This window comes from Rhinolophus hipposideros (assembly GCF_964194185.1).
Source record: "Rhinolophus hipposideros genome assembly, chromosome: 18".
In the NCBI taxonomy this organism is placed as follows: domain Eukaryota; kingdom Metazoa; phylum Chordata; class Mammalia; order Chiroptera; family Rhinolophidae; genus Rhinolophus; species Rhinolophus hipposideros.
Genome location: NC_138064.1, coordinates 41,554,510 through 41,581,311, shown reverse-complemented (window position 1 = coordinate 41,581,311; position 26,802 = coordinate 41,554,510). Strand labels below are relative to the sequence as shown.

Below are 26,802 nucleotides of genomic sequence, written 5' to 3'. Positions count from 1 at the left end.
TAAATACTTCCTGAAATATCCATAAGTATATGAGATTGCAACCTGAGCTGCTTTTGCCAATGTAAGATCATTTGAGATGAAAATCTCTTTAGAGGCAATGTTTCATTAACTGGAAGTGAATAAAATGTGGAAAAGAAAAGAAGGAAAGAATAGTACTTGGAAAAGGAAAGTCTGTGTAAGGAAACAAGCACGGAGTGAATAAAATTTCATTAACACTTAGATTTCTGTGCATTTGCAAATAATAACTGTTTATCAATGCTGCAGGTCCCGGTGCTGCTAATGAAGACTGAATTGATGTTAGATACAATGTATATTTAGCCCAGCTAGTCTGTCACCTCATAATTTATCGAGCTCCTATCATCCATTCCAAATTGAAGAAAAGTCTAATGTGGTATTAAGATGGAATTTAAAAACCAGGTATTCTGGCTTCTAGCCTTGGGAAACGGCGAACCAGTCTTAAATGTCTCTGCTGTGTATTTCCTCATATTATAAAGCAGACATATATAATAAAATTATTTATGAACTATTTATAATATCTCTTTCAGCTTTATAGGATAACACATTTTTGGATATTTTCCGATAATACCTAAATATTATTTAGTATTGGCTCTCCTAAACATCTTCTGTTCTAAATACTTTTGTCTCTTTCCTCAGGGTTTTTAAACCCAGTCATTATACGTAGAAGTCTTATTAAGGTCTTAATACCTGTCAGTAGCCAAAGTAGTGATGTATATCCCCTTATGTATAATTGTATTTTCTTTTCTTTCAATTGTTTCTATTCTAACAGTTACAGGTCTATACAACACAGTTTTTTTTTTTAACTGCTAGCATAACAAAAATAAATTGTTAGCACAATGTCTAATTATTCAGTAAACATTCATTCTTTTTTATTTCTCAACCTTTGATGCAATGGAAAATCAATTCTAGAAGTAATTGGTTTACACCCACCAAGCATATCTATACCATTAGGTCAACTGTTAAATTTGTTCAGAGTACCAAACAAACAAAACTATGTCTTGAAATATCCATATGTCAACACTTCTAAATTTTTAGATTTATAAAAATAAGAGAGAGGTCTTTTTCACTTTGCTGAACCTGTTACAAAGAGTAAATAAGCTCACAATAATTTGTTCTATTCATCAATCTTTCACTATAATTTCCAACTAGGCCTATTAACCCTACCCTAGAAACTATAATAATTTTACATTTCATGCTGAAATTATGTCTCTCTCTTTAAAAAGTTCCAAATGTTACTCAATAATTTGACTGTGGTACTCAATAATTATCTGTAAATGGCAATTCCCTTTACTTTATACTATGTTCTTGAGTAAAGGAAAGGTAGTAGATCTTTTAATAAATCTGGTAATCTTATATGTATTGAATTTCATCTTTTGGTATATCATTTTCATAGGCTTTATTCAAGCCACTGATATGTTTTAAACTTAAAATTCTCAGAAATATGTTTTCTGGATGAAGGTTCTTATCTACATAGAAGACTCTACATATAATATTAAATAGGAGTGAAGAATTATAGTTTTTGAAGATTTGTCCTAGTAATTTAATGTTTAAAAGGGGAAATCAAAAGTGGAACTAATTTATTTCATTTTATGGTGTATTAAATTCTATTCCTAGTACCCTCACTATAAGATCTCATGAACTTGACTTGATAAATCAGCTTGTTCCTACAATGAAAATGACTCCATTATCGTTTTATACCACTGTATCTCACTGATGACTATAAATGCTTGGGTCCAGCACTTTTTACTAACACATACCATTAATAAAGAGTTAGAAAGAAAATTCCTAAGTCAAGATTTGTCAAATGCTTTGTGATCAGATATAAATAATTTCTTTATAGTGCAATTCAGGATTTGATTATCAAGGAAAAAAAATGAATCTTCATCCCAAATATATTTAAAGAAATATAAATTTCTACTCTCTCATAGTTTAAGTGTACACTCATTTGTAACCAAGAGACAAGGAGAAAATTCTGAGATGTCCTAAATTAAATTACAGCAGGCCAAAGGGTGGAAGGAAGAGCTGAAAGGTTAATCAGTTAACAACCACCAGCCGAAAACCAACAAAAAACTGCTCACATTCACAAATGTCTGGTGAAACTGAATTCTCTTCCAGGTTGGTATTTCCTCAGCTATCTAGAGAGACTTGCCAACCACCAGACACCACCATATCCTGTCTTCGCATGAACTTCCCTGACTGCTGCCCACAACCAATCCAAAAGAGCAAACTCTTCTCCCTTACAGATTATGAATCTATCCCAGAACTAGCCCCGCTTCACCATTTTCTGTTCCCTTTATCTATAGCCAATGTAAATTCTTTCAAAACAACTTTCATCTTTCTTCTCCAAACTAATTGTGTGGAGGAGCCCCGTCAGCTCCAGGATGGCGGACATGTTTGTCTTCAACATCTCGCCTGCTACTGGTGGTTTAGACTTCATGTCCCAGGACCTGGTTCTTTTTCTGGCTAGTATATGGCTCATCCTTTCAGAAAAACATGTGGCCTCAAAGATCATTGTTTAACATAAGTGAAGGGTATTATAATATTATGAATAATGAATATCAATTAAATAATTTTAAAAATTACATGTAAACGTATGTCATATTACTTCGCTTTTCCTCAAACATGTGAAATAGAAGTATTTTAATTTCACTTTGAAGATAGGAGACTAAATTTTAGGTTGACTAATTTTCCAAAATTCACATAGTTAGCTTTCATGTTGTCAGCAAGACAGCCCAAGGTTATTGACAAACTTCGGATAATCTATTTCTGATTGTGTGCCAAATTCATATGCCTATCTGTGAGCATGCAGATGTTGAGGGGAGTGAACTTGGGATTGTGGGGGTTCTCAGAATTTGTGGGGAAATTGTCCTGGAAAGACCAGGTACAGTCAAGAGAAGGAATAAATGCTTACCTGTTTCCTTTCCAAAGCATTAATTTATGAACCTGTATTTCTTGATTTGTTACATGTTAGGGAATGACAATTTACTTGAATGGTAACAACAATGTATTCAATTTACTGAACAATTCTTGTGCTCCAGGCATTTTATGTATTATACACTACATCCTTTAAAGTGCAAGGACTGTGCCTTATTTATCCTTGCCTTTTTATCTCATAGAAAAGAACCTAGTATATATTAGATGTTCAGTAAATGAATTGGTAAAATTTTTCTACTCTTTACTGCCAACCTACAAGGTAGGTATCATTTCCACTAGGTCTGAAGGAAGTGTTTTATCAGGTCTGAATTAAAAGCCCACACTCTTCCCACTAAATTAAGCTGAGGCCACCAAATTGAGATATTTTGAGATATTTTTCCCCACAAACCTATGGTTTCACCCCAAATAAATGGTTGTGTGTCACCTTAATAATGTCATTTTCTGTTTACTTATGTATCCAAGTTTCTATTATGCAGAGCTAGGCTGTTATATCTGAATACTTTTCATGTCTTAGGGCTGAGTGAGGACTGAGGGAGGAGGCATTCTGTTGTTTTCATTATTTTTCTTTTTCCCAAGGGAGAAGAGTTCTGTAAGGTTTTCATTAAAACCTTTATTTGAAATAACCCAGATTCAAGGAGATACTTTATACAAAAAGGCAGGCATTCTGGCATAAATGATTTAAGAGTTCTATGAAAGTAGGACAAGCCTGCCCATTCTCTCTGTATTCTGTTATATAAATCCTTTCTTTCTGAGACAAAGCCAGAAAAACATAATTTTAAGAGGAAGAATAGATTTTTCCTATTGCTCTCCTTCAATGTTTTGGGCATTTTTTTTGTCCTTTTGTTACACACTTCTTAGCATTTATTTTACTGTTGTCTGAAAATAACCAACGTTCTTAAAAAATAATAATAATTGAAAGTCTCCTACTATCTTGTATGAGACAAAAAAAAAAGCAAAGAGAAAAACAAAAAACAAGTGTTTGCTATTAGAGAAGAAAAATGAAAACTTAAATGGACATTATGTTGAAAATGTTTGGAGTTTTGAAATAACTTTCAAAAACCTCGGGTAAAGAAATCCCAGGAAGAATGAAGTAAGAGAGCTGGTAACATAGATGAAGAGGTTATAAAGTTCTTTCCAGAGAAGTCTCAAGCTTCAGAAGTCCAGGCGGGTGTCCCAAGTTCATAACAGGCCTCCCATCTAAGTTGTAGGTCAAAAAAGATCAAGTTGTCTCAACCTTCTAAAAGCAGGCAGATTACCCACCCAGGAGTAGGGGTGTGTCTACCTAAAATGTCTGAATACAGAGAAACATTAGCATCACCATGTAATGACTTTAGAAAATAAAATCAGATAATAGCATAATGTTAGGGAAACTAGAAGCTCCTGTGAGGAAAAAGAGTTTGTAAGAGTGAGGCTACCAATTAACCACAGAACCACCTCCAGATTCTCACGGGAGTGGATGGCGACCAGGCTAAGTGACCTCTGAATAAACCTGTGACTACTACAGGAGGCATTAAATGAGGGTTAAAATGGATTATGGGAGTCAGATGTTTCCACTGGTTTATTAGGGTAGTTATATCATTTTATTTTCTTGGTTCTTAGATTAATTTTGCCATTCTTTACATACAGTGATTTTAGTCCACCTTTAAGTTTTAAATGATTCTTCAGTTTTTCACTTTCTACTAATGAAACATATAGGAATATTTTCCTGATTCATTCTATAAAACCCTTCTTCGATTCTATCTTTTCCAGGTATCACTTTATCACCATTGTCCTTACCTGCCATGCAAGATAGAAGAACAAACTAGAATTCCACCTCAACTCTTTATTCTCAACCCCCTTGTGCTAGATATTCTCTTTTGGACTCTCCAGTTCTCCTCTTCATTAGTCTTACCTTGCTTTGCCCCAAGAAGAGAAACATTTGAACTTCATCACCTGGGTTTCCTTACCTTATGACTTCCGGAGAGGTTTTAGCACTGAAGAGCCAGCAAGAGATATGAGGGTAGGAAGAGAGAGGCCGGGTTATTTATTGCTATCTCTGACCTTATCCTCTTTTGCTGGCTTATTTGTCGTGGCTGCACCTTGCTACAAAGGCTACAGCTCCTGTCTGGAGTCTCCTGCAGCATGGTGATAGCTCTCACTGGGTTCTGACAATAGCCTCCCCCTCTCAGGTTTCATTAGATCCAGGAGTGGGCATGGCTTTTTGTTGTGGCTTAGACCTTTAAGCTTTCTTTGCTCCTCCTTTTCAAAGTTGACTTGGATGTTGGAGGTTCTCTATTATTTCATATGAAAGTTAGAATAAGTATGTTGAGTTCCTCAAAAATATCCAGCTGGTATTTAAATCGAAATTTTATCAGATTTATATATTTTGTTGTTCCACTAAGAAGCATGGGATGAGTATACATTTATTCAGATCTTATTTTATGCCCTGTAATAGAGTCCTAAATTTGCTTTTATTAAAGTGTAGAAGTTGTTGTAGATATCTTGATTATTTGATAAATTAACTCTAAGGTATTTTTTAGTTTTGAAATCATGAATATTATTGTTCTTTCTTTGTTGCTGTATATTTACGGTTATTTATTGGAGAGCTAGAGTAATTCTGATTAATTCTAACATTTTTCTGTTGATGCTGTTATATTTTCTACATACATATTCACACTGTCCACAAATAATCCATTTTATTTTTTTACCCACCAATAATTGTACCTTTTTATTTTCTTTCCTTACACATTAACCAAAACCAGTGCTATGTTAAATATTAGTTGTGGTACTGGACATCTTTGTTGAGACTGATCTCAAAACCATGTGACAAAATTTCTCCTATAAATGATTTTTTTTTTAAATATAAGCTTTATGAAATTAAGGAAGGGTCTTACCTTTCCTAGTAGTTTCTAGTAGTTTGCTAGAAGTTGTCAACAAAAATAGGAGTTTAATGTAAATCAAATGTTCTCTTCATCTATATAGTTTCATGTATTGTATCATTGATAAATATATAAAATTATTTATCAATTTGTCATAAGTATAGTTTTCCAATTCTACATTATTATGAACAAAATTGAAATGAACATTTTATCTGTAATTCTTCAAACATGGATAAAAGAGTTTAGTTAGGTTAGAATAAAATGTTAGGATATATTGGACTCTGGTTTAAACAATATACACATTTTCAAATTAAGTTGTTACTGTCAAATTTGTTTCCAAATGTTTGTTTATACTAACATTTTATGTACTGCTCTTCTATCAGCACCATACAATTCCATTTTGTCATATTTCTGCAAATTCTGGGTTTTCTTAATGAGTTTTAGAAAATATATAAATGTACACACACACATACTAGATACTGATCCATTTCCTTTATAGGCATAACAAATATCTGCTCTTGGTCTTCATATTTTAGAATTTTGTTTATGGTGTCATTTTTTGAACTAAAGTTTTATTTTACTGTAATGTAGTCACATTCATTAGTTTTTTGCATTATGGTTTTGGTTTTGTGTTTTAACAGCTCCTTCCTATTTTGTAAATAAAGTTTGCATATACATGAGAAGATTCTGTGGGCCCTCTGTTCTGTTTCACTGGTCTACTAGATTATACTTGTGTGATACCACAGTATTTTCTATGCTGTAGTTTTATAATTAATCTTGATAACTAGGAGCATCCCAATTTTATCATTTTTATTCATACATTGTTCTGCTAGGCTCCTGTTCCACCTCTGACCTCAGCACCTCCACACTCTTCCTGGCCACACTGCCCTCCTTTTGCCTGGCTGTGTAGGGCATGTGTCTCCTTAAAAATATTTGTTCTGCCAGGAATGTTCTTCCCCTAGATGTCCACAAAACTCTCTCCCTCACCTGCTTCACCTTCTCAGTGAAGCCTTCCCAGACACTACTGTTGTCAACATTTTTTTTTTAAACCGCGGGTGCTCAAAATTAAGTGACTCACACTCCTCAATTCACAGCGTCCTGCACAAAAACTCAGTTAGCATCATCTCAGCAAGAATCCTTATTTGTTTGCTATTTAATTTTGTTTTTTTCTCTTTTATCCCACTAACTTCATCTCTTTTTCCAAATCACAGGTACTCAATCTTGTTTATTTACTACACTTCTTTCAAACTAACTTCAGTATATTTATTTACATGAATGTTTATATAATGGTGTAGCCAATATGTAGTATTGCTTTGCATTTATTTTTAACTGAAATAATATTGTGTTACAAATCTCTTTCTTGTTAATTTCTTTCAATTATTGATTTTATTATATATCGATTTAGGTCATATTTTTCTGCATGGTATTCCTTTATCTTCATACAATGTGTTTCATTTATCCATTCCTCTAGTAATGGATACATACATTCCTCCAAGTTTTCACAACCACAAAAAAATGGAAGGGATCGCTTTACTAATAGTAATAATGGCTTTGTAACTCTTTCCTTACCAAAAATTTATGTTTCATCAGTACTATTTTATATTTTATTTTTACTTTTAGCTTAAGAAAATAATCACGCTTTATTGTCCTTGAAGAAAGACTTCAATGATGCAATCTATGAAATTATTCCATCTATCTTTCTAACCTTCTCTCTCCCTCTCTGGATCATATCAGCTCACAGCCTGGGAAAGGAGACAGAACATGAAAAGATCATTACAGTACAATGTGGTTGGTGTAATACAGGGTACTGAGGGTGCAAAGAGAAGACTACCCTAACAGAACCAGGTGGAGTGGGCCCCGTGGATGGTTTCTTAAATGAGAAAAGCTGAAGAGTGGGTCTCAAAGAATGAATAAATATATTCCAGGAAAAAAACACAAAAAACATTTGGGAGTGGGAGAGCACATCAATCAAGTAAAGAAAACAGCATGACCAAATGTGTAAGGAGAGGAGGAACTGTAGGGCCTGTATGGAATTTCAAGCAATTTCGATACAATAAATATGTAGAGTGGGAGAGAGGACATATCAGGAGATAAACTGGAGAAGTAAAAAGAGGGGCTTGTTGCATTAAAACCTAGTTAGAATTAGGTAGGCAATAAAGGTCCATAAAGGTTTTATGCTAGAGAGTGACAAAGCCAGGTTAGCCAGTGGCTGTAAAAGATGATTTTGATCATGATGATACTGTAGGTTGAGAGAGCAATTAGGAAACTAGACAGTTCTTTGAGTTAGATGTGGTGAAAACCTAAAACTGAGCAGTTGTTGGGATGGAAAAGAGGGAAGACATTCAAGAAACAAGAGATAAAATCTCCAAGGGTTTGGCAATTGTCCAACTGTGGAAATAAGACAGAGATGGAAGAATTGTGCAACCAAACCTGAGAGAAAAATATCGGAGGAGGAGTTTACAAGTTAAGAGTTATAATCTTCCTTTCTATCCTCTAGCAAAACAAAACAAAAATTAAACTAACCCTGATGTGTTTTACCCACCAATAAATTCACATTTAAAGTTCTGAATTTTCTTAAAAGTTTTATGTTAAAATTAGCAAGACATTATTTTTAATAAATTATTTTTTTCTTAAAGTAACATAATAGCATGTATTTCCATAACACACCTCCATGTTATATGCCTGCCATGATAACAATACACTCTAGGTTGAATTCTAGGTAATATTTTGGTGAGAAATACAATTAGTCACTTATTAGATAATAAAGATATATTTTTTAAAAGCAGATTTTAAAATAACACAATTATTCCATTCATCTCATTCTATTCTCTTAATTTGTGATATAGTTATTTTTAAATGTTTTAGTAGAATATCTTATTTCAAATATATGTAAACACTTTATTAAGGAAAAATCTATAACAAGGAAATGGATAGTTAATTAAACTTTGTTATATGAAACGTTAATATATCAAATCAAACACTAGAAAAATCTCAATCTGTGATTGCTGATCCATATTCCTAAAATCACAAGAAAAACCCATTCTGAAAACAGATCATATTCCAGAGCTCTAAAACATCCATGCACCAATAAACAACTGCTCTTATGAAATTTACTCCGATGACCTCACTGCTATCTATAAAATAACAATCTGTAAGTTGGTGGAGAAATATCACAGCAATTTTAAAATATAACTAAATTGCACAACTTGACCTCAATGTTGACCCAGCCAATCCATCATTAACTAAAAGGAAATGAACTCAAACTATCAAACTACCAAAAGTGAAAAAAACACTTGGAGAAAAAGCTATCCGTCTTGAAAAATAAATTGTTGACAAATGGTTCCTGTTCTCTTGGCCTATTACAGTAACTGAAATAATTTTAAACTGCTTTTTCCACCAATTAAAACAGAAGCCAAACAGAGCATGCATTCCCCTGCCCTACTCAACCCAGAACCATAGAATTTGAAGTAGGCTCAGATGCATCAGTACTAAAGACTATTCATTGATTTAAACCATTCAGAAATAATCCTGTTTCTCTGGTTGAATGAAATATTAATGAATGAAAAAAAGTTTCATAGGGTAAAATTGTAATTCAGTTAACTCTCTTACTTTAGGAGATGGAGTATTTTGATGAATTCTATTTCTTCCAGTTCAAAGAAATACCTAACGTTACCATAGAACTTTCTAAAATGTGTATATATACATTTACACCTTTTCAGACCAGAATTATAACTTCTATTGTCTAAAACTGCTTTTGAAACCTTATGGTAGCATTCTGAATTTTTGATTTCTTTGTATAATACCACAGATTTGTAAATTAAATATATATATATATATATATATATATATATATATATATATATATGTATATCTTTAATATTCTGTCTTCAGGATACAGCCCAGAAGTATTTATTTAAAAAAAATCAAATTCTTCGTATGAACTAGTTTCCCAGTGATTTTCCTCCTTCACTCAGAGTGTCCTGCATACACACTCACATACAAATCAGTATAGGGAAGGCTGTGATTCAGCAAGCTTTCTATTTTTGGAACAACAAATCAATGTTACTGTATATATAAACAAGTTAGAACAAAATTCAAGTGTTCAACTTCATTCAAACTCCAATTTACTCCTTTGTTTCATCTTGACAGTGTGCTCTAACATGCATACCACATGGCCTTTCTGAGCACAGTTTCTTTCTTTAAAAATCTTTGAAACATATATTTGCATTTTATCCTTTTCCCAGTTTCTTTATCACTTTTACACTGACCTCTCTTAACACGTTTTCAGTTTTTTTCTTTTTAAAATTATATTCGTGTTTACTGATCATTTATAAAGTGACTATAATTGCATCATTTAATTTCTATGATGCTAGTGCCCAAAGCTGTTTTATTTGTATTTTGATCCTGAATTATTTTTAGAACAAAGGATCCCCTAGATAGCTCTCAGAGGTGTCTCTCCCTGTTCTCTCATTGTTGCCTTTGTCTGCATTCTAATCCTTATCATTTTGAACTTGGAATATTGAATTGTGTCCTAACTGGTTGCCTGACTGCAGATGTGATTCCCTATAATCCATTCTTCACTGCCAAATCTGACCAAATCTGATCATGTAATTTTCCTTTATAAAGTCCATCCATAACTTTCAATCGCCTATCTACAGCATAAAGTCTAAATTCCTGCTGACAGTGTCTGATATTTCATGAATTATCTGAACTGTGATTACCTTTCGAGCCCTGTTTCTCTCCAGCACAAAACTCTGCTAGAATCACACAGAAGTTCCCACAGGTTCCCAATAACACATATTCTCTCATGCTCCTAAGGTTTTGAACATGAAATTCTCCCTTATTGAAAACCTGGCCAGCCTTCCTTCAGCTAGACTACTTATTACTTTTGTTTCAGTAAGTATATAAAAAAGTCTTCCCTGCCAGGGGGCTTTCCTCATCGGACCTAAAGCAGAGTGCATTAACATTCAGGGTGTGCCATTCACCTCTATTGTAACTCTTATCCCAACTATTGTGAACAGATCTGTCTGCCCCAGGCACTGGTTCTTTCTCCTGGAGACACAGCATTAATCATCCTCTATAGATTTGACTATGCTTTAGTAAAAAGAGAAGCATAAATAATAAATAATGAATAATAAAAATAAAATAAATAAAAAATAATAAACAAATAAATAAAACAAATTAAAAATAATAGAAATTCAGTTATTATACTGGAAGTAGATTATGCTGTTTTTAATTGAGGTGATTCATCTCTCCGAGTTCAGTTTCAGGGTGGGAACTTTCTTAAAGAGTTGTTTATCAATGTAGAGCATTAACATCATTTTTCAAGATGTTTGGGTCTGGCAGGTATATTCAAAGAATCTTAAGTGTTAAGACTTTATATCAATATTTTAGTGTAAATATTAACTTGAATTTGACAACTATATTACTAGGCTTGATTTATCTTTTAGTCTCTATGAGCCTTGATTTCTGGATTCAAAAACTATTTATTGAGTGGGTATTTGGGGCAAGTCTGTGTTACACACTGGGAGTATGACTATTATAATATCTGTTTTAGAGGGTTGTGAGAATCAGGGCCACCAAATTTTTAAAGATGCCAGCAGAGTGTTAGCAAATAAATGGCAGTCGTGATGTTGTTGTGGTTATTGTTGTTAAGGAGGACATGTGGACTTTTTACAGATGAGTCACCAAGTAGAATGAATACACAAGGTCTGACAATGAAGTTCTTGAACTTCTTGCAATGATGTTGGTAACCATTTTTATCATCAGAGGGATAGTTCATTATGAATTTATACCAACTGGACAAACAGTTAACCAAGTTTCCTATTTGTAAGTGCTGAGAAGGCTGTGTGAAAACGTTAAACAACCTGAACTTTGCACCAATTCATGGCTCTTGCATCACGACAATGCACCAGCTCACACAGCACTGTCTGTGAGGGAGTTTTTAGCCAGTAAACAAATAACTGTATTGGAGCACCCTCCCTACTCACCTGATCTGGCCCCCAATGACTTCTTTCCTAACCTGAATGTAAAGGAAATATTGAAAGGAAGACATTTTGATGATATTCAGGACATCAAGAGTAATATGATGACAGCTCTGATGGCCATTCCAGAAAGAGTTCCAAAATTGCTTTGAAAGGTGGACTAGGTGCTGGCATCAGTGCATAGCTTCCCAAGAGGAGTACTTCAAAGGTGACCATAGTGATACTCAGTAAAGAGGTATGTAGCACTTTTTCTAGGATGAGTTCGCGAACTTAATTGTCAGACCTCGTATATGTGCATTTAGTAGAATGAATACACACACACACAGAGGTTGGCAAAAAATTTATACACATTTTAAGAAAGGAAAAACTGAATTAAAATTGTAATACTCAATATATACCAATAACAAAAGATGAATACAAGTCACATTTGATTTCTCCAATTACAAGAGGTGCTGAAAGTGGTTACCATCAGCATAATTTTAATACAGTTTTTTCCTTTCTTAATCTGTATACATTTTTTGGCACCCTCTGAATATATAATTTATACCATAGCATCAACAGTGTCATAATAAAACGTGTAAGGTAAAGCCCTGCTGCTGCTACTTAGTATTCCATAACACCAATGACAGTTGTCTGGGCTTCCGAGGGCAATGTAAATTACACAAATCACAATGGTGTGCTATTTCATGGATAAGTACTCATCTGCTTTGGATGATAACAGTCTAAAATTGCATCTGCCTAGTGCAAGAAAACACTCAAATGACTTGAGCAGATAGAATTATCTTTCAAAATAAAAGATTTAAACAGGAGAATGCTTTCTCTCCCCCTATAACTTTTATTGTTGCAAAGCAAATACTAGAATATATTGATTATTTTAGAGTCTAGCAAACACTGAATAAAGAAACAAAGTACAATTTCCTCAGAGTAGATTACCTCATGTTTGTGTTACTTTCTTATCTGTAAAATTGGTTCCTTCAGGGAAAGTGTTACTTGGTTAAGCAAGGGCTTCTTTTGTGAATCATGCTCTGTGTGTGTGTGTGTGTGTGTGTGTGTGTGTATTTGTCAGTTTACCTCAATTTATAAGTCTTTTTTCCCCTGTAGAAAACTAAGTAAATTTTGAATGACTTTCTGGATAAAACAAATAAAAATGTTTCAATTAGAACAAGTAACTAATAACCTAAATGGTAGAAAAACAAATTATCCTAAATGAATTTTGGCATTATCCAAAATTCTGAATCTTTTCCTTGCTGGGCATTTATAAAATCCATTTTAACTTTTGAGTAGAGCGAAAAAAATGTTAAAATAACTTTATAATTTGAATTCTACAGCATTCTTCCCCCCGCCCCAGATATGTTATACTTTATTGTATCAAACTCAGGCTTCTTAAAAGTGAAAAATCTCTCTGTACAACATTGGTCCTATCAGAATATCTTTAACAAGCATGTTAGATAAAGGGAGGACTAAGTTGCAATAACTAGTACTAAACAGTTTGAAGAAACAGGTAAAACAGTCCAATTTAGAAAAAAATGAAAGTAAAATTAGAATTACTAAGTGTGGCACTGACAGATACAAATACATCAGTCAATGAAATATTCCATAAAGCCCATTACCAGATATAGGTATACTTGAAAATTTTGAGTATGGTTGATGTGGCTGAGTATGGTTGAGTATTTCATATTAGTGAGGGGAAAAAAAAGTGTATTCAACAAATGTTTCCAGGAAAATTGGTCTACTATTACCTCATCACATGGAGTAAAATTATTGATTTAAATAATTAAATATTACCTTTCACACCACTAAAGAGCTAGAAGAAAATAGAAATCACTATGTAACTATAATCCTTTGTATGGATAAAACATATCCAATCAGATAATTAAAGCATAAATGATAAAATTATTTTTATATTTGATCCTACATGTTTTTGTATTTAAGTTCAAGAGTGAAAATCAAGGAAATCCATCTGTACTATTTATTCAATAACTTGAAATGTCATATGTAAACTCTGGTGAGGCAGCAAGTGGGTTGGTTAAGAGTTTGAAATTTCAGATCAGATGCAACTGGGTTTGTGTCTTGACTGCTCCTAACAGTGCTAAAATCCTCTTTCAATTTCCTGGTACATGACTTTCAGAGGAAAAAGGTCTATTACATGTTATTGCTGACTTTTTCATTTTACTAGTAGATGGAGCTTAAAAGAGATAATGCTCCTCACTGCTCCTGGCTCATGTTAAGTGCTCGCTCCATAAACCTAACTACATTATGGCTCTGAATCTGCATCCAAATTGCGACCCATATCCTGAACCCTAGATTGATAGTCTAACTACATAACATGTAGTCTTTCTACTTGTATTTCCCATATATAGTTCAATCCCCAAAAAGTCCTAAAAGGGGATTGAATAAAAAGAGGACTAGCTTGTTTTCCCACAAAAGATTCAGTATTTTAAGTGGTACTCTCTAAATTTATCATTAACATTTAATAGTTTCCTATTGTTCACAGAAGCAATGAACTCCCATAACAACCTAACTTTGTACCAATTTCCATTTTTTCTGCTCTCCTCTTGCATCTTTTGTTCCATTTTCACTGAATTAACCCCATACATATTCCTAATCCTTGTTTTCCATTTATGTCGTTCCTCATATGGTTCTCTCAATCTGGAATTTGCCTCTCCCATTGCCACATGTTTAGACCCAAAGCAGCCACCACCTATAACCTCTTTCACAAACCATGCCCCTTGACTGCTACAGATTCAGCTATGCTTTCCCCAAATCCCAAAGCACATTATTTGCTTCCTTTCTTATAAATTTTATCATAATTCTTCTTTGAATTATTGTTATTAAAGGTGATTAAATATTTAACAATGGATACGGCACAGTGTACAACCAATGCCAATGCTCAGAGGTTACACATACTGGTTGAGCAGTCTGCTTACTGGTTGAATATGGGATACAACCATATGAGATCATAAGCTCCTTCAAATCAGATATGTATTGACTTGATCTCTGTAGCATCCAAGTTTTTGGCACAATGTTTTGCGTATAATAGACCTACTCATATTTAACACTATTCAACTTTAGAAATACATATAAAAAAGACCCAGTATATATATTGGTAAAATTATGGCAACAAGCTCACAAACAAGCAAACATATTTAATCCATTGGAAGAAATATAATATGCACATGGTCAGTTTTAAGCACAGTGTGTGTAGGATAACTAATCAAGTGACACAAAAGAATACATTAATCACATTGCATCTGATAACATCCTGACCTCAAAATTGAAATTAAAAACCAAATAACATCACATTTATTAATTTTAACAACACATCTACAATATAAATATGTTATAAGTACATTTTATCCATTGTTAGCTTCAATACAACTGAACCTAAAGTTTTAAGTTTAATAAATTTTAATTTAAAAATTGACTCCCTGAAAGATCATTCTTGACATTAATAAAATTAAGGGAATTAGAAAACACCAAAATAATAAAAGTGATATAGAGAAGACAAAAAAAAAAAAAAGAAAAAAATACATTATATATTTAATTTGAAAGTTCCTTAGTTTACTTAGAATTAGAACCTGAAGAAATGGGAATGTCTGGAAGGCATTTTTCTGAAGGAATGAGAGCATAACTATTATCCGAGTTGTGGAAACTCCACCAGAAGCTCTCAGAGAGCTTCTGGGCATGTGTCACATTCTTGCTCACAACCCCAGTGCTTATCCTAGTGTCATTAACAAGTGTTCAATAAACATTTGCTGAATGACTTATTGGATGCCCCAATAGCAGCTGTTATTATGTTCTAATTGAAGGTCTTCCAGAATGGTTTTATATTTTTGTCTTTGAGGGTTATTTTTTTTAAAACCCAGTTGGACAGGGAAAGAGAAGAAATTAAGTCAGTATTTTACACAGACAACTTGGACATGCCACCCATTGTTTACTATTTACTATAGAGTGACACCCATTATTTACTCCATCCCATTGTCCTACTTAAAAAGAGAAAATACTTGGAGAAAGCGATGTTTTAAATCTTTTTTTGTGTGTATCAAAACAAGATAAGATAGAAGACTCCAATACTGAGGCCTAGATTTTTATTGGTTTAAAGTACGAAGTCATTTCTGTTCTACGCTTGTTTTATGGACTTTACAAAATATGTTTTTTTTTTACCTAAAAAGGACTTACACTACTCACTGTTAGAGCTATGTATAAAATACATATTTATATAAAATAGACTTGAAATGCCAGTTAAATGAGATTGTTGTGGTGATTATAGATTTCCATTATTTCTACATAAATTGTTATGCTTTTTCAAAGAAAACAAAAAGACACTTCCAGTAAAATACTGAATCAAATATTATTATCTGCCTTACTCTCCTTCTCTGCCTCCTTAGGTTAACATTATTGGTGATGTGCTTTCACATACTCAATTGTTTGGAAACATCTGCCAGTAGAGCCTAGCATATTTCTGTAATGGTAGAGGTATATTTTTTTCTGGCCCATTAAAAATAGATATTGAGTGATGAAATTCAAACTTCCAAAAATACTTAAGAAAATAAATGATTTATTAGGGTTATTTGTTCTTTAAATGCATTCAGCTAGGCAAATTAAACCTCATACAAAGTTGTAATCCTGATTCCTGATTCTAAAACTTGTGAACACCTGGTTTAGGAAAATAAATGGGTTACTCACTACATGTAATATACATGAATGCCCACTAGCAGAGAACAACACTATTAAATACATCTAATAAAAAAAGTAGGAAAGGGCCATGTTGTCTATCTTGAGGGTATTAGAAGTTTTTAATGTATATTGGAAAAACATAATTGGAAAGTCTAATTGATTTGATCTAAATCTTTAAGAGAAGTGGTCTAGTATAGCTCTCCCAACAAGTTTCACTCCTTTGGCTGGGATCCAAATGGCTCTGTCTACATTTACTTCTAATTTAGTACTAGCTTCACATTAGAAGATGTTAACTATGTGCCAAATACAGGACTTATTTGCACTTTACATTGTGCATTTACTTAGATTGTGGAAATTCAACCTTTCACTGGTAAATCTATTAATATTTTAATAGATTTTTTTAAAAAAGCAGAACACCAAGTCAGTCGACTTGCTCAATAAGTAGAATAAGTGCATGGCTATTTAGCATTGAAAAATTCTCATTAATATGTTCAACATAAAATTTCAACCCTGTACAATATGACTTTTTGTATTCCGTCCACTATAATTCCATAACAAGAATAAAACTTTATGAAAACAAACTGTATAAGGATGATTACTTAAAACCTATGATATACTTTTCATTTACAGTATGCTGTCCTAGAGCCTATCTTTGGAGATCAGTTTCCCTTAGAGTGGACCAAGTGTGCATAAAACACAGTACTAAAATGAATAATATGAAAGACTCAAGATGACGGGGAACATTGTAAGATCAACAATTTCAAGAAAATTGTACTAATCTACAAAGGGACACTGTTTTTCTGGTGCCCTGATGAACAATTAAAAGGAGGCGTAATCCAGTCATGAAAATATGTCTAAAAACAAATTGAACAGCTGTTTTGTTTGTTGTTTGTTTGTTTGTTTATTTCCCAATGAAGTGGCTGTTGATATTGACTGACAACAAAAGGAAGTGAAAGCAATCCTCTGGATTACTGAAAACAAAATATACATCATACACATATCTCAAGAACAACATAAAGTTGATTCCATATTTCTATGAAGACAAAATGTCTTGCCCTTTAAATTAATGTCTTCTTATCTGCTTAGAATAAATACATTTCCATCGAATTTAGTGATTTTTCTGCCCATTCTCTGTCTATATATTCTTAATTTAAAATTATTTCTTAAGGTTTAACATTTATTGCAGTTTTCTTCTCCATACTACTAGTATTCTTACATATCTCTTATAGAACTATTCATGCCCCACTTCACATGGATAATAAGCACATTTATAATTTATAAATTTATAATTTATAAATTATAAATGTGCTTATTATCTAAATGACAAAAGTAACTCAGTCGAAAGAATGTGTCCAAAATATTGCTGTTAAAAGGGCACATGACTATAAGTTACTCACATTGCATTACATATTCTATCTTGTTTCCATCCTGAACCCCAGCTCCTCCGCACAATAACTAATCTGAGATTAACTTTTGATAAGAGCCAGTCCACTAAAATACAAACATATTGACCTATAAGTTTAAATAAATTAAAAAAGTAGCCGGTGATTGTCTTCTTCTTGAAAAACAAGCACTTTTTTTTTGTAGGACTCATATACAAATAGAAAAGTGTTATGGGGAACAATTTCTATTTATTGATAGCTGTTAACATTAATACTAAAATGATTTTACTTAAAAATTTTAGATTAAAAGAAAGGTGAAATTAAATAGCTAAAATTTTTAGAAAACAGCACATGAAATGCTTTTTTATACACCTGAATTCTAGAGTCATGTGAAAATCAATGGCTATTACTTTTACATATGATTATATCATTTATTCACTCACTCAACAAACAGTATTGTGGTAACTCTATGAGCAACACTTTCTACTAAGTGCTGAGACATCAAGATTAATAATATCATGGCTCTGGTCTGAGAGTTGTTCATCCTTATGGAGAAGATGGGCAGTGAAATTGGAAAATTTAAATTAAAAAATGATAACAAAATATGAAAATTATGGTGTAAATAGGTATAGATTTTGTGAGTGGTAGAAGCACACAGAAGAAGAAGGTGGCAAATAGGAAAGAATGTGAATTAAGTTCAGGGTGTATGTAGTTTGATTTATCTATAGAATCTCCAGCAAAATATTATGCTGGTCTTAAGCCTATGTGCCCTCATATGTATTCTGGGTCTTTCTCCTGCCCTCCTTTCAGAGTCACTCCTCTCTAGGCTGTTTCATAGGCTTCCCTGTCATTTGGCCCCCAGCTGGATGTGATCAGTCACTGGCAGAGATTGGAGACTGGGAGGAACAGAGAAAAAGGATATTTCTCCCCATCCTGTCTATCTTAAGACGTATTTCTGGCATTTGCTGTGTTCTTGTCTTCCCCTCCTATCAAGACAGACTTGTCTTGATTTTAGTTGTCACTGGCCTCCAGCCTATAGGGCCAGTAGCTTCTTTCTGCTACCTATTTACTCTCCTGCTTGGTTTCCCAGCCTCCTCCATGAGTATATAATAATTACCAGCCATAAATTTCTTCTGTTTTAAATGTTCAGAGTGGTTTCCAGGGAGTTTGGGTGGTAGATTTGTGAGTAATCAACATGTAGACAAGAGTTGATGCGTTTATGCAAAGCAGGTGGGTAAAGAGATTGGTGCGTTAAGGATGGAACCCTGGGGAACATGGCAACAGATAGAGAAAGCCCAGTCTTTGAATGAGTCTTTTGTTTTTTTCAGTAGAACCAGAAAAATGTGATATCCAATTAAGTCCCCGAGGAACATTGGGTATCACTTAGAACTAGCATTTGTCAGATGAGGTTTCTGAAGATAGAGAGATCAGGTAACCAGTTAGACCCAGCATTTGTCAGATGAGGTTTCTGAAGATAGAGAGATCTGGGACCAGATTTAACACCCAGATCTGCGTGTTCTATTTTCCCATCTACCGTGTTTCCCTGAAAATAAGACCTAGCCAGACAATCAGCTCTAATGCATGGTATTTTAAACAAAAAAAAATGTTTTAAAAGTTGAAGATATTTTTTTTTCTAGGGAGTCTTCTGAGTCTCTTTCCTGTCATCAATCTCATTCTTTGTCCTGTTTTAAAATTTGTGTCCCCCCCAAACATTTAAGTGTTAAATATGAATAAGGGAAGTAGGAACTTATTAAATGAAGTTACAAAGTCATTCTAATTTAATAGATAACATAGATACTGATGACTTACTTCCTAGTGTGTTTGCCATTAGTACTTAGAAATTAACATTCATATTAAAACAGAAACAAAACAAACACTTAGAGTGTAACATATAGATTCAACCAACATCAGGTGTGTAAATTTTAACTTACCTTCAGCATCTGCTAGTCCCATTCCTACTCCTGGCTGTTTTACGGGCTCTTGTCCATTCTGCCCCATCTTCCCTCTATTTATAAAGAAATCAAAAGGTTATGTTATATTCAGTTATTCTCTCCTAAGTGCACATGAGGAAGCCAAGTTTGCAAAAGTAAAATAACATTATATATTCAGACCTGCAATAAATTACTTGAATAGCAAGTATAAACACAAAGACATGATATAAAATACTGTATCATGTTATTTTTTTCTAATGTGATCTTTTTTTTAAATTAAATTTATTGGGGTGACATTGGTTAGTAAAATTATGTAGGTGTCAAGTATACAATTCTGTAATACATCATCTATATATTGCATTGTGTGTTCACCACCCAGAGTCAGTTCTCATTCCATCACCATATGTTTGACCCCCTTTACCCTCATCTACCACTCTCCCTCCCTACTTACCCTCTGATAACCACTAAACTGTTGTCTGTGTCTATGAGTTTTGTTTGTTTGTTTGTCTTTTCCGTTTGTTGCTTTCCCACATGGGATATAAAATATGACTGAAATCATATGGTTCTTGATTTTCTTCTGTCTGACTTATTTCGCTTTGCATGATAGTCTTAAGATCCATCCATGTAGTCGCAAACAGCAGTATTTCATGTTTTCTTATGGCCGAGTTATATTCCATTGTATAGTGTACCACATCTTTATCCAGTCACTTATTGAAGGACACTTTGGTTGTTTCCATGTCTCGGTGAATAATGGTGCAATGAAAATCAGAGCACATATATCTTTATGGATAAATGTTTTCAGAATTTTGGGGTAGATACCCAGGAGAGGAATTGCTGGGTCACATGGTAACTATATTTTTAAATTTTTGAGGAGCCTCCATACTGTTTTTCCATAGTGTCTGTACTAATTTTCATTCCCACCAACAATGTAAGAGGGTTAGTTTTTCTCTACAGCCTCTCCAATACTTGTTATTATTTGTCTTGATGACAGCCATTCTAAAATGTGTGAGGTCTTATCTCATTGGGGCTTTGATCTGCATTTTCCTAACAGCTAGTGAAGTTGAACATTTTTTCACATATCTGTTCACCATTTTTAGGTCTTCTTGGGAGAAGTGTCTGTTCAGTTCCTCTGTCCATTTTTTAATTGCATACCATCTTAATTTTAAAATGGGAATTTGTTTATAATTCCCACCTAGTTTAAACGAATACCACAAAATTCAGAATTGTTGATTCATTTATCAAAGATCAGATCATCCTGAAATTTTCAAATTTTGTTTTATAATTTAGGTTTTCTTTGTTGTTCATTTTAAATTCAAGAAGTGAGATGGGTTTTTGTATCTTTACACTTCGTTATGATGAATTATATAGATCCTTTGATGAAAAGCGAAATTTTGAATTAATTTATAAAAATAAAATTGTAATAACACATTTTTTTTTTCACTTAGTGGTTTCCTTACAGTTCCTTCCTGTGTTTTCAACTGTGTGTAGTGTATTGGCTTTTGAAGTCAGACTTGGTTTTTGCTTCAAGCTTTGCTATTTCATGCTATGTGTCATCTAAAGCAAACCTACTTAATCTGGTGAAAACTATTTCTTCTCTTGTAGTATAAGGATAGTATTAATACATAGGTATGCACATAATTCTTTAGAATTCAGGTAGAGTCAGCAACTCACTTTTAGTTTCAGCATCAAACTTTTTGGAAGACCAAACAGGTGAAGAATTCCTGGTACTTTGAGCACTATGGGTTCAGAATATTGATAATGTAACAATTAAAGATTATACGCTACTTCTTATTTCTTCAGTCAGAGGAAAGCTACATGGCATACAAAAGGTTTTGGAATTGCCTTTTATGTACTTATATAATATATTCTTAAAAAATGAAATGAAAATGCTTACATGTTAAACAGTGTGATTGAACAAAAAGACATCTTGATACTATGCTTTCTAAACAATAAATCTAACATAGTAGGATTTACTAACAATTCTTACTTTCACAAAAATATTTGGTCTGGTGAACCTACTGAAAATGTAACTACATTTATTTCTTATGAAATTAATGACATTATACTACTGAAAGCAATCTACAGATTCAATGCAATCCCTATCAAAATACCAAAGGCATTTCTCACAGACCTAAAACAAATAACCCTAACATTTATATGGAACCACAAAAGACCCCAAATAGCCAAATCAACATTGAGTGAGAAGAACCAAGTTGGAGGCATCATGCAACCTGATATCAAACTATACTACAATGCTATACTAACAAATTGATGGTTGACAGATGTGAGGGAGTAGTTTAGCGGGTAGGTGAAAAAGGTGAAAGAGATTAAGAACTACAAATTGCCGGGTATAAAAATAGTCACAGGGATATGAAGTACAGCATATGGAATAGAGTCAATAATATTGTAATAACTATGTATGGTGTCAGATTAGTACTAAAATTATCAGAATGATCTCTTTGTAAGTGTCTAACTACTATGTTGTATACCTGAAATTAATATAATATTGTATATCAATTATAATTGAAAAACAAATTAAAAACAATCTAATTATATCTTACTTGAAAACTGCCCTAAAGATCCTTTATTCATTCTACTGAAAATTATTCTGCACAAAATGAAAGAGAAACATGTAAATTCAGAAATTATTTTATCTTGAAAGCCATTACATTGTTTCATTTTGACAATTCTAGGTCAAAGGTTTAAACACTTTTTTTTATTAAGTGATTATGTAAAATATAAAATGCATGCAAAAAGTGTTAGAAATTTTATATATATATATATATATATATACATACATACATATAGACATATACATGTATATAGGTACATATGTGTATATATGTATGTATAGTTTGCATCTGTCTGAATAGATACAAAAAAGTCTATTACAAAGCTACAATAATCAAAACAGTACGGTACTGGCATGAAAAAAATATATATATATACACACACCAATGGTGTATATATATACCAATGGACTAAAACAGAGAGCCCAGAAATAAATCCTTACTTATATGATCAATTAATCCATGACAAATGAGACAATGATATGCAAGCATTAAAGACAGTCTCTCCCATACGTGGTGTTGGTAAAACTGGACAGATATATGCAAAACATGATGTTGGACCGCTTTCTTATACCATATACAAAAATAAACTCAAAATGGATTAAACACTTAAATGCTAGAACTGAAACAATACAATTCATAGAACAAAACAGACAGTAAACTCTTTGACATCACTCTAAGCAATATCTTTTTGGATATATCTTCTTGAGCAAGGGAAACTAAAGGAAGAATGAATAAATGGGACTACATCAAACTAAAAATTTTTTGCATAATAAAGAAAACCATCAAGAAAATGAAAAGATCTACTGAATAGGAGAACATATTTGCAAATGATACATCCAATAAGGAGTTAATATCCAAAATTTATAAGGAACTCATACAATTTACACCAAAAAACCCTAAGTAATCCAATTAAAAAATGGGCAGAGGACATGGATAGACAGTTCTCCTATGAGGACATACAGATGACCAACAGACATATGAAAAGATGCTCAATGTCACTAATTATCAGGGAAATGCAAATTAAAACCACCATGAGCTATCACCTCACACTTGTCAGAATGGCTATCATCAATAAGTGAACAAATATCAAGTGCTGGCAAGGATGTGGAGAAAAGCGAACCCTCCTAAACACATTGGTGGGATTTGAATTAGTGTAGCAACCATGGAAAACAGTATGGGGATTGCTCAAAAAATTAAAAATAGAGCTGTCACATGATGCAGCAATTCCACTTCTGGGTATTTATCCAGAGAAAACAAAAATACTAATTTGGAAAGATACGAGGTCAGACAATTAAGTTCTCAAACTTTTTGCAATGATTTTGCTAACCTCCTTTTGGTATCAAAGGGATTATTCATTATGAATTCGTACTAACTGGACAAACAGTTAACCAGGTTAACTCTTTGGAAGTGCTAAAAAGGCTGTGTGAAAAAAATAGATGACCTGAACTTTTTGCCAACAATTCATGCCTCTTGCATCATGACAATGCACTAGCTCATAGGGCACTGTCTGTGAGGGAGTTTTTAGCCAGTAAACAAATAACTGTATTGGAACACCCTTCCTACTCACCTGATCTGGCCCCAATGATTTCTTTCTTTACCCGAAGATAAAGGAAATATTGAAAGGAAGACATTTTGATGACATTCAGGGCATCAGGGGTAATACAGCGACAGCTCTGATAGCCATTCCAGAAAAAGAGATACAAAATTGCTTTGAAGCGTGGACTAGGTGCTGGTATCAGTGCATAGCTTCCCAAGGGGAGTTCTTAGAAGGTGACCATAGTGATATTCAGCAATATCTAGCAGTTTTTCTAAAATGAGTTTGAGAACTTAATTGTCATACCTGTGTATGCACCCTTATGTTCATTGCAGCATTATTTACAATAGCCAAGGTATGGAAGCAACCTAGATGTCCATCAATGAATGAATGGATAAAAAAGATATGGTACACACACACACACACACACACACACACACACACACACACGAATGCAATGTGGATGGATGGACCTAGAGTGTATTCAGCTAAGTGAAATAAGTGAGACAAAGACAAATACTGTATTATCTCACTTATATGTGAATTCCAAATGAATGAATGAATGAATAAACAAAACAAAAGAGAAACAGACTCATAGATACAGAGAATAAGCTGATGGTTGCCAGAAGGAAGGGAGTAAGAGTGTGGGATTTAAAAAGAGTGTTGAACCATGTGGTCAACCCTCACGCAGCAGAACACCCTGCGGTGGGCAGAGGCAAGTCTCACAACTAGTCAGCCTAGGAGTTAACCCCACTTACTCACAAGCAAAAAGCAATTAAAGAGCTTCTTTAACAGGACAATATACACAACACAAGAGTCACCTTGGGAGCACACGCAGAGAAGAAGAATGAAGTAGTGTGAGTCAAATATAAAGGACACATACTACATAAGATAACCCAGCAAGAACTAAGTACTCTAGGGGATCTACCTAATACATCAAAGAAAACACAGAGAGTCAGCCAGAATGGGGAAACAAAGAAACATGTCCCAAATAAAAGAACAGAAGAAACCTCCAGATGTGGAACCAAATGAAACAGAGGTAACCAACCTATCAGAGACAGAATTCAGAACACTGGTGATAAGGATGTTTAAGGAGCTTAGAGAAGACATAAAGAAGAATGTAGAAATCATAACGAACAACCAGTTAGAACTAAAGGATACAATTACCGAAATAAAGAACTCACTTGAAAGAATTACCAGCAGGTTAGATGAAGCAGAGGATCAAATCAGCAACTTAGAAGACAAGTTAGCAGAGATCACCCAAACAGAACAACAGAAAGGAAAAAGAATGAAAAACAATGAAGATGGTTTAAGAGACCTCTGGGATAACATCAAGCGCAACAACATGTGTATCATAGGAATACCAGAAAGTGAAGAGAAGAAGCAAGGGATTGAGAACATATTTGAAGTAATAATGTCTGAAAACTTCCCTAACCTGATGAAGAAAACCAACATACAAGTCCAGGAAGTGCAGGGAGTTACAACCAGAATAAACCCAAACAGGTCCACACCAAGACACATTATAGTTAAAATGGCAAAAGTTAAAGACAAAGAGAATCCTAAAAGCCGAGTGAATATGTAACCCTCTGTTACATACAAGGCAACATACAAGGCAACACCATATACATACAAGGCAACTCCCATACAAGGCATACAAGGTTACATAGAAGGGGTTGCATACAAGGGTTACATACAAGGCAACTCCCACAAGACTATCAAATGACTTTTCTACAGAAACATTGAAGGCCAGGAGTGAGTGGCAGGAGATACTCAAAGTGATGGAAAACAAAGGCCTACAACCTAGATTGCTTTATCCAGCAAGGCTATCATTGAAAGTTAGTTGATAGAGAGATGAAGAGCTTCCCAGAAAAGAATAAGCTGAAGGAATTTATTACCACCAAGCCAGCACTGTAAGAAATACTAAAAGGACTTCTGTAAATAAAAGAAAGATAAAAACAATCTAATTACAAATTTAAAAATGGCAATAACTATGTCCCTATCAATAATCACTTTAAATGTAAACGAATTAAATGCTCCAATCAAGAGACATAGGGTGGCTGAGTGGATAAGAAAGAAACACCATTGTATATGCTGTATACAAGAGACTCACCTCAGATCAAAAGACACACGCAGGCTGAAAGTGAAGGGTTGGAGTAAGATATTTCATGCAAATGGAAATGAGAAAAAAGCTGGAGTTGCAATACTTATATCTGACAAAATAGACTTTAAAATGAAGAACATATTAAAAGACAAAGATGGGCACTATATAATAATAAAGGGATCGATCTGACAAGAGGGCATAACCCTATTAAACATCTATGCACCCAACATAGGAGCACCTAAATATATAAAACAGATATTGACTGACATAAAGACAGAGATCAACAGTAACACTATCATAGTAGGGGACTTCAACACACCTCTGACAACAAGGGACAGGTCTTCCAAACAGAAAATCAATATGGAAACAACAGCCTTAAATGATACATCGGACCACTTGGATTTAATCGATATTTTCAGAGCATTTCACCCCAGTGCTGCAGAATACATGTTCTTCTCAAGCGCACATGGAACCTTTTCTAAGATAAACCATATGTTAGGACACAAAACAAGTCTTGATAAATTTAAGAAAATTGAAATCATACCAATTGTCTTCTCTGACCACAGTGCTATGAAATTAGAAATGAACTACAGGGAAAAAAACTGGAAGACACACCAATTCATGAAGGCTGAATAACATGTTACTGAATAATAAATGGGTCAACCAGGAGATCGAGGAAGAAATCAAAAGATATCTCGAGACAAATGAAAATGAAAACATGATGACCCAAAATCTATGGGATGCTGCGAAAGCAGTCCTAAGAGGGAAATTCAAAGCATTGCAGGCCTACCTAAAGAAACAAGAAACGTC

General features: G+C 33.7%; 1 protein-coding gene across 3 annotated transcripts in view; it reads right to left on the bottom strand.

The window, feature by feature from the left end:
* Nucleotides 1-26,802, bottom strand: part of PCLO (piccolo presynaptic cytomatrix protein) — a 382,570-nt gene that overhangs the window by 11,887 nt on the left and 343,881 nt on the right. For all 3 annotated transcript variants that reach the window (XM_081079464.1, XM_081079465.1, XM_081079466.1), the window contains one exon: nt 19,785-19,858. In XM_081079464.1, the coding sequence (XP_080935590.1) occupies nt 19,785-19,858 (74 nt within the window). The remainder of the gene's footprint in view (nt 1-19,784; nt 19,859-26,802) is intronic.